This window comes from Photinus pyralis, unplaced genomic scaffold, assembly GCF_008802855.1.
Source record: "Photinus pyralis isolate 1611_PpyrPB1 unplaced genomic scaffold, Ppyr1.3 Ppyr1.4_LG4, whole genome shotgun sequence".
NCBI classification, from domain to species: domain Eukaryota; kingdom Metazoa; phylum Arthropoda; class Insecta; order Coleoptera; family Lampyridae; genus Photinus; species Photinus pyralis.
In genome coordinates, this window is record NW_022170511.1 from 2055945 (window position 1) to 2064326 (window position 8382).

General features: G+C 36.2%; 2 protein-coding genes across 2 annotated transcripts; both read right to left on the bottom strand.

Annotated features, from left to right (window-relative positions):
- On the bottom strand, window positions 1-6413 carry LOC116168926 (7-methylguanosine phosphate-specific 5'-nucleotidase-like; the record flags this gene model as incomplete). Its single annotated transcript, XM_031484940.1, is given in 6 exon segments — window positions 1-52; window positions 95-331; window positions 381-510; window positions 5783-5845; window positions 5896-6055; window positions 6101-6413. Coding segments are annotated over 6 exon segments (919 nt in total), but the record flags the coding sequence as incomplete, so codon positions are not given.
- Window positions 6414-6446: 33 nt separating this feature from the next.
- On the bottom strand, window positions 6447-7807 carry LOC116168927 (7-methylguanosine phosphate-specific 5'-nucleotidase-like). The gene is made up of 5 exons (XM_031484941.1): window positions 7519-7807; window positions 7311-7470; window positions 7071-7263; window positions 6790-7023; window positions 6447-6743 (listed from the first exon to the last, which is right to left on the bottom strand). The coding sequence occupies exons 1-5, from the start codon at window positions 7709-7711 to the stop codon at window positions 6642-6644; spliced, it is 882 nt and encodes a 293-aa protein (XP_031340801.1). The 5' UTR covers window positions 7712-7807; the 3' UTR covers window positions 6447-6641.
- Between the last annotated feature and the right edge of the window lie 575 nt (window positions 7808-8382).

The following is an 8382-nucleotide window of genomic DNA, read 5'->3' on the forward strand; positions in this document are numbered from 1 at the left end:
CCTCTAAAACAATGTCAAATTTATCCATGAATTGTGGCAAATTTTCAGCAACCTAAAAAATTGCATTATTGCGGGAGTAATAAAGCGAACATACCGAATCATGCACAAAACCAATTTTTAGAATATTCTTCAGATTGGGCACACCATCGGCCATTTCGCAATCTCCAAGCGAATCGCCCATTAAGATCACATTTTTGCAATGCTCGACCACGTCATAGTAGCATGTGTCTTTTATGGCAGACTCGTTCTTATTAAACACGTGAATGATGGGGTCATTTATGAAACCTTCAATTACGCCGTCATTGTTATAGCTGAGAAAGTTGGAGACAATCTAGAGGATTAAACGTTAGGGGTGTTCGGCAATTGGGAGCTTAGTCAACCTTAATGTTGGGAAATAATACGTTGAAATTTGTTAAAATGGCTTCCACCGCATCGCCTAGTCCGGCTGAAAAAATTAAAAGCGGGATTTCGGCTTTGTTCAATTCACAAAATAGCTCGGGGACACCATTGCTGCAATAAAAAAGGTCTAGGGTATTATAAATGATTTAAGGATCTGCTAAAGTTATAAATTATGTTAAGAAAAATGGTGTGACAGAGGGTATTTTCCAAAGGCGGCGCCGCCTCATCTCGCATACCCAGCGATACCGCTTTTCTTGAATGGAACTGATGCTAGGTGAGGCGGCGTAGCCTGACGGACTAAATAATCACCTAGCAGAATGAAGTATACTTTACGACCTATCAAAAAACACCCTGTGCATGAATAACGACTTTGACACAGTTTTTCCTGTTTCCCATACCAAATACACCACTATCGGCTACTTTAAAAAAAAAGTTATAGCGCAAACGGACGGACAAAAATTATAAGCTATAAAAAGTACCTGGGGATCTTAACTATAATAGTTACAGCGAACGCAGACGAACGGTCGGACAACCATAAACTATAAAGGATCTGAGGATTCTTAATAACAAATTAGATTGCATCTATAAACATGAGTCTGGAGTCTCGCCAATGATTCCGTTCACGAAATGGAATCGCATTATAACCGATTTATTATAAATCTGTCAATTAACGGAACGGAATTAAGTTACTTTTCTAGTAACTTTCAAATCCAGCGACTTTTTGAATCGGCCCTATACGCACCAGCTGAGTTTCAAACCTAGTTACTTTTCTAGTGACTTTTCCGCATCTAGTGACTTTTTCCAGCGAGTTGTTGACCACTTTGACACGGGGATACAGTTGCCCGCAGACGGATGGATACGCCTGCAACGTTTCGTCTTATGGAGCCGTTCACACACACATACAGTATCGGTGTACTGAAAATACTTCTTGGATACAGTATCGCCGTGTAAAAGAGCACTTTGAGTTATAACAAACTTCAATCAATTTAGAAAGCGACCTGAAGAAACAATTTTTAACATGAGTTGACAAGGGGTTGATTTTCGTGTAGAAATGTATCTCCCTAAAAAGCACGATTTTGTCATAGTTTCAATATCAACGGATTTATTCAAGGTGACTCGATTTAACTGTAACGCACAGCATGTGTATATATAAGACAGTTTCACAGCAACAATGAATATTTTGGTAGTAATTTCGCCCTATGGTAAACTTACAAATTGGCTAGTCACATTTTCTTCTTATGTATGTTAATAATAAATGTATTCTATCCCACATACCATTCGATATCTCATGTATATACTATGTACATTCGTTATTAACATAAGTATTTTATAAAGTCCAGTATGGATATTTAGGAACTATACTTTGTGGATGCGATATGGATGTTTAGGTTCACAAAGAATAAAATGTATGCATTGCAAATTTAAAATACGAGTATATCAGGAGTATCACATACATTGTATGTATCTTCTATGTACATTAAAAATTATAGTAAAAATATACCTGATCATACACCTTATATCCTCTCTCGATGATATTCGATTATAAAGGAAACGAACTGGCTTAACATGTCTAATAGAAGAAAATTACATACATCAGCAGTTTTTTATTTCAAGATAAATGATCTTATATTTAAAGAATTTATTTTATCTTTAAGTTACCCCAACTAATTAGCTTCCTAGCATGTGCTAGGTAGCTATTGCGATAGCCGTTTTTTGAACATTTCAAAATTTCATCAAATGTCGACGTTTTAGACCATTTTAAGCAACTTTTAAAGAATAAAATTTTTTTCCGTCTGTATGTACGTACGTCGTTTGTTGGCAATTTTCTGAGAAAACGGCTCGACGGATTTTGTTGAAATTTTGTATATATGTTTTAGGCATACCGAACAGAAAAATAACGGGCCGGATTTTTGAAAAAAAATTTTGGAGCGCCGTAACGGCAACTTTTTTTTTCAAATAGCAACCTAAAATTTTTATTCTATTATTTGGAAGACCTTATTTTCCTGTGTACAACCTACAAAAAATTGGGCCGGGTTATATTATCAAAAAACGGAGAAAAAAATTGTCAAAGTCAAAAAATTGTGTTGCATATGTGCAAAACGCAACGATATTGTTTCTGAAGCAATTTAAACGAAATTTCTATGGTAAGTCCCTTTAATAAAAGCAAACAAAATTCATGCGCAAAAATCGTGTTGCGCATGCGCAGAAATGCAATTTTCTAATTTATGGAACAATTAAAACGAAATTTGGATGGTAGGTCCTCCTAATAAAAGAAAACAAAATGCATGCGCAAAAAATCGAGTTGCGCATGTGCAACATCCAACTTTCTTATTTATGGAGCAATTTTAACGAAAATTGGATGGTAGGTCCCTCTAATAAAAGCAAACAAAATGCATGCGCAAAAATCGTGTTGCGCATGCGCAGAAATGCAACTTTCTTATTTATGGAATTGACGGTTTTCTCTTCATAGCATGAGCTAGGTACAATGCGAAATTTCATCAAATGTTGACGTTTTAGATCATTTTAAGCAACTTTTAAAGAATAAATTTTTCCGGTCTGTAAGTGCGTACATATGTTGGCAATTTTTGGTTTCAGCTAGGAAGCTATTCTGTCAAGAATTTGACACCTGGTTTTTATAATTGAATCAAAAACAGATCATCTACATCCCCCAGTAATCCTTTTCATAAAACTACATTCTTCAAAAGGCCATTTTCCTACAATATCGCAAATTATTACAATAAAAAAGTACCCATCTCATTTCAAAGTTTGTCCATTTCCATATAGTTTAAAACCATGCTTCGCTTAAGTCAATAAACACACCATTATCAATCACATTTGTCATTAATTACTCCATCTTTCATTTTGTTGTCTTTATTAGTAATTACTAGAGAACGCACTCAATTCTAATTTTTACTAAATGTTTAATAATAATAGGCATCGATATTGGGTCTGGTGGAAGACAAGTGAACCTACACGGTAAACTGAAACAGATCCGTTTTCCGGTTTCCATAAATACATTATGTAATTTATCTATATGTCCTATGGAAATAAAAGTATTATTATTATATTCTATGTGTGGGATTGTAATGTATGTATATATGTTTCGACTTATAGTCTTCTACGTCATGATTTATGTATTACAGACGTACTATTATAGTTAGCGTCACGGAAGATAATAAATTGGATATAGCAAAGTGTTATGCCAACTTACATGAGTTTGTTTTTCTAATTGCACAATGAGAGTAATGAATTTTATTGAGTTTGGTATGTGCATTACCTACAGTTACAATTAGGTATTTGTTAGTGAGATGTAAAGAATGGATGGTAATTACTCAGCGGAAGAATGGCAGGCATGTTGAACAAAAACAGGAAAAGAGGACTCAAGAGGTGCCAATCTTGGAACTGTTTGAAATTATGGATTCTACAGGCCACGTTCTATAAGGAAAATTTTTTTCCGGGACGATCTGAGACAATTTTTTTTCGGGGCAAAAAAAGGCAGTGTATAACCTTCCTTTTTTCCAAAAATCGACTGCACCAAAATTTCTCGGGAAAACACTTTTTCTTATTAATTTTGGTGCGTAGAATCCAAAACAATTCGTACTTTTTCGATCAGACTTCTCAATCAAAAGTTATAGACTAGAAACCAATTTCGAAAAAAAATTCAAAGGGCTGTAACTTTTGAACTAGTAGCCCAATCTTGGAACTGTTTGAAATTATGGATTTTACAGGCCACATTCTATAAGAAAATTTTTTTTCCGGGTCGATCTGAGACAATTTTTTTTTCGGGGCTCAAAAAAAGGCAGTGTATAACCTTCCTTTTTTACCAAAAATCGACTGCACCAAAATTTCTCGGGAAAACACTTTTTCTTATTAATTTTGGTGCGTAGAATCCAAAACAATTCGTACTTTTTCGATCAGACTTCTCAATCAAAAGTTATAGACTAGAAACCAATTTCGAAAGAAAATTCAAAGGGCTGTAACTTTTGAACTAGTAGCCCAATCTTGGAACTGTTTGAAATTATGGATTCTACAGGCCACGTTCTATAAGAAAAATTTTTTTCCGGGACGATCTGAGACAATTTTTTTTTCGGGCAAAAAAAGGCAGTGTATAACCTTCCTTTTTTACCAAAAATCGACTGCACCAAAATTTCTCGGGAAAACACTTTTTCTTATTAATTTTGATGCGTAGAATCCAAAACAATTCGTACTTTTTCGATCAGACTTCTCAATCAAAAGTTATGGACTAGAAACTAATTTCGAAAAAAAATTCAAAGGGCTGTAACTTTTGAACTAGTAGCCCAAATTAGGAACTGTTTGAAATTATGGATTCTAAAGGCCACGTTCTATAAGAATTTTTTTTTCCGGGACGATCTGAGACAATTTTTTTTTCGGGGTAAAAAAAAGGCAGTGTATAACCTTCCATTTTTCCAAAAATCGACTGCACCAAAATTTCTCGGGAAAACACTACTTTGTTAACCGTCAGTGTTTCATTGGCAATAAAATTTAAGGACCTTGTGAAAACAGATACTTATTTTCATTATAGAGTGATATTCATAATGTAGAAGTAAGACATAGGAAATAAAAAGCTTCTGAAAGACGCCTAATATTATGCAACCAAAATAACTTCTTGAAACAAATAAAGATCTCGCTGTCACATTAATTATTAATTTGAATATTGTTGCTTTGGCTTCACAGAAAATAAATCTCTTACGCTCCTTTAACTGTTACCGGTGCTATACCAATTGAAAACTCTTTCTTTAGTTAAAATTATAGTATAGAATTGTCAAAGTGATAATATTCAAATTAATTAATATGACAGGCAGATCTTCATTTGTTGTAGGCAGTTATTTTGGTTGCATAAAGTTAGGCGTCCTTCAGAAGACTTATTATCATTTAAAAGTAGACCCAGAGGAAATTCCTATAAGAAATCCCTATGTCACTAAGATACTGAAGCTTAGTAAACAGAAAACTTCACTCAGTAGAAAGAATTTGTTTATGTATGGATGAAATGTACCTACTTGACTGGCTAGGAAGGTTTTTGAAGAGTAGAGGAACCTCTACCGAACATCCAATCCAACATACATATGAGATATCCTATGGAACGTCTTTGCATATTATAGGAATATTCATGGTATATTAGTATACCACTATATGAAAAGGTAATTACCTATGTACCTATTATGTTATGTTTGCGAAACGTATAACCCTTGCACATACAGTGGTCATTTTCGACATATTTTTGCACATTATACGGATATACAAAATCCCACCGAGAATGTTCATGCTCTAATATGTGGGATATTAGCTCTTTTATTTATTATGTGCAATATAAAGCTCAAGTGCACACAACTTATAAAATCTGACTGGAATTTGTAGTACGTACCGTAGCAATGGTCCACTTTCACGTGCCGTTTTCTCTATTTCCAATCTGGATATCTTCTCTCCTCTACAACACCGAGTCGATTAGTCCTATCACTGGAAAGGCACGCGACAAACCTGATAGCTTGGCCTATTTGTGTGTACCATTCTTCCATAATCGGCCTTTTCTCATCTACGGGCACCTTGGGATCCTTCTCGATGGGTTGATATTTCTCAACCAATGCTCTGGCCCGAGCGGAATACGTGGAGGATATGGATGGACATCGGACAAATACTCCTGAAATTTTCCGTTCACTTTAAATATTAGGTTATGTTTACGTACCGAAGCTGCTGATGTCCTTCTTCTTCACATTTTGCCTTTGCCGATACTGCCTTGTGATTGTCTGATCGAAATCACTAATAATTTGTAAATCCTTGTGCCCTTCCTTGATCAAATTATGAATGATGTGGTTCACATTGTCCTTCCGCTTGATATGTACCTTGGAACGATCAAGAACACTGATTTCTTTGATAAAATTCGAAGGCATGCTGTGGAAGTTGGTTATCAGTTGCCGGCACGATTTAAAAGTTCCAATTATCGTCAAGTTCCTTATATACATCAGATCAAGGACACTCAATTCTTGATAAACCTAAACTTTATGGTTTGAGGCAGATTTAATTAAAAACCATTTCCTCAGCTTTGGTATATTCATTTAAAATATAACATTAGCAAGCCTGGTAAAACAGAAATATCTTACACAAAACCACCACAAGTCGTAAGTCGACTACGTTTAGCAATTCCGGTAGAAAAGGCCATTGTGCGTGGTTTTTTGTAACACACCCAGATGAAACAATCCGAAAATAAAACGAATATCACAATTTATTTAAAGTAAGTACTTCAAAATTGCCCGTATAACTGCCATACTTTGATCATCTTCGAGAACAATATCGAATGCCTCCATGAAAAGAGGCAAATTTTCCTTCACCTAAATTAAAAGAATAAAGTCGAGTTTTTAACATGCAGCAACGTACGTGATCATATAAGAAGCCAATTTTTAAAATGGCGTGTGCGTGTGAGACACCGTCGGCCATTCCCGAGTCGCCCAGGGAATCCCCCATTAGTATAACATTACTACGGTTTTGTACTAAGTCGTAATACTGAGTGCCTTGCAAGGCGTATTCGTTTTTATTCAACACGTGAATCGTAGCACCGTCGAAACCCTGAATGACACCACGGTCGTTGTACTTCAGAAAATTGGAAATTATCTAAAATACAACCTGGAATTGAAACGACAAAGTAACCGTGTACGCACCTTAACATTAGCTAAGTACACATTGAAGTGCTTTAATACTGCTCTAACCGAGTCACCCAACCCAGCCGAGAATACCAGAATCGGTACATCAGCGCTGTGCAAGTCTTTAAATAGCTCCACGGTCCCGTCCCTTAGTGACGGCCCTAGACTGGACGCGGTCTCCTCAATTTCGCACTGAGTAACGCACAAACCCCTAAAACAAAATGTGAAACAACAAGCGAGAGGATACCAATATTTTACTTCATCGCATTTTCCGTTTCGCTCCACCATTCCTCCATCAGCTGTCGTTTCTCGTCGTGCGTAATGCCGGGGTTGATTTCGATCGGAAAGTACTTGCCCGTGAGTCGCTTTTCGGTCTCGACGTATTCTTTGGGGACGGACGGGCAACGGCTAAACATCGCTAAAACGATTTATTACCGATTGCCGAACCCAAACGGACGAAACGTACCAAAGCTGCTCAGGTGACTTTTACCATTTTCGTGCTGCCTAGTTATGGTTCGATCGAAATCTGATACTACCTGCAGATTTGGATGGCCATCAGAAACTATGTCATGGATGAGTTTGTTGACGCGCTCCTTGTCTTTGATGTGAACATTTGGGGCGTTTAGTTCTTTAATTTCGTCGACATAGTTTGAAACCATTCTAATTTTGTATTAGTAAAAGCAAATACTTATATTCGGTAAAAGCGACAACGAGAATTTGAGGTTAGAAAACCGTTACCACCAAGTACAGGAAACTACATTACCTACTCACAAATTCAAAAATGAATTGGGAATGATAATATCTTCTTGATCCTGTTCTCCTTGTAAGGTGACTTCGTGCTTACATGTTCTATATACAAAAAAACATTGCCATTTTTCAAAATATTGAGTATAATGTGTTGCCTATATAACAAACTGGTTATATGGCATTGTCCTACTCAATTCGATAGCGCCTAATTCATTTTACTGACGGTAGATGTCAGGACGATGTCAAATTTTCTATGAAATTTCCACTAAAATTTTACAACTCAACGGTCCGACAGGTCTTTCTTGAAATCGTATTAATGATCCGTCTGGGAGCACGATAATTTTTAAACGGAAGATCTTGGGTGTAAAGCAGTAGTTCTCGTCTTGCGAATGCCCAATAGAATGCATTTGTTTATAGAATCTGTCTTCGGGAAGCTGGGGCATCGATATGAATTTCTATTCTTTCAAATGGACTACCCACTTTGCCTTTCCTACTGGTCCGTTGCTTGGGGCCCAAACTAAACTACAAATTTTCGGCACCATGCTTTCATATCTTGTTTGCAATTCACCCAGTAGAATTGTTC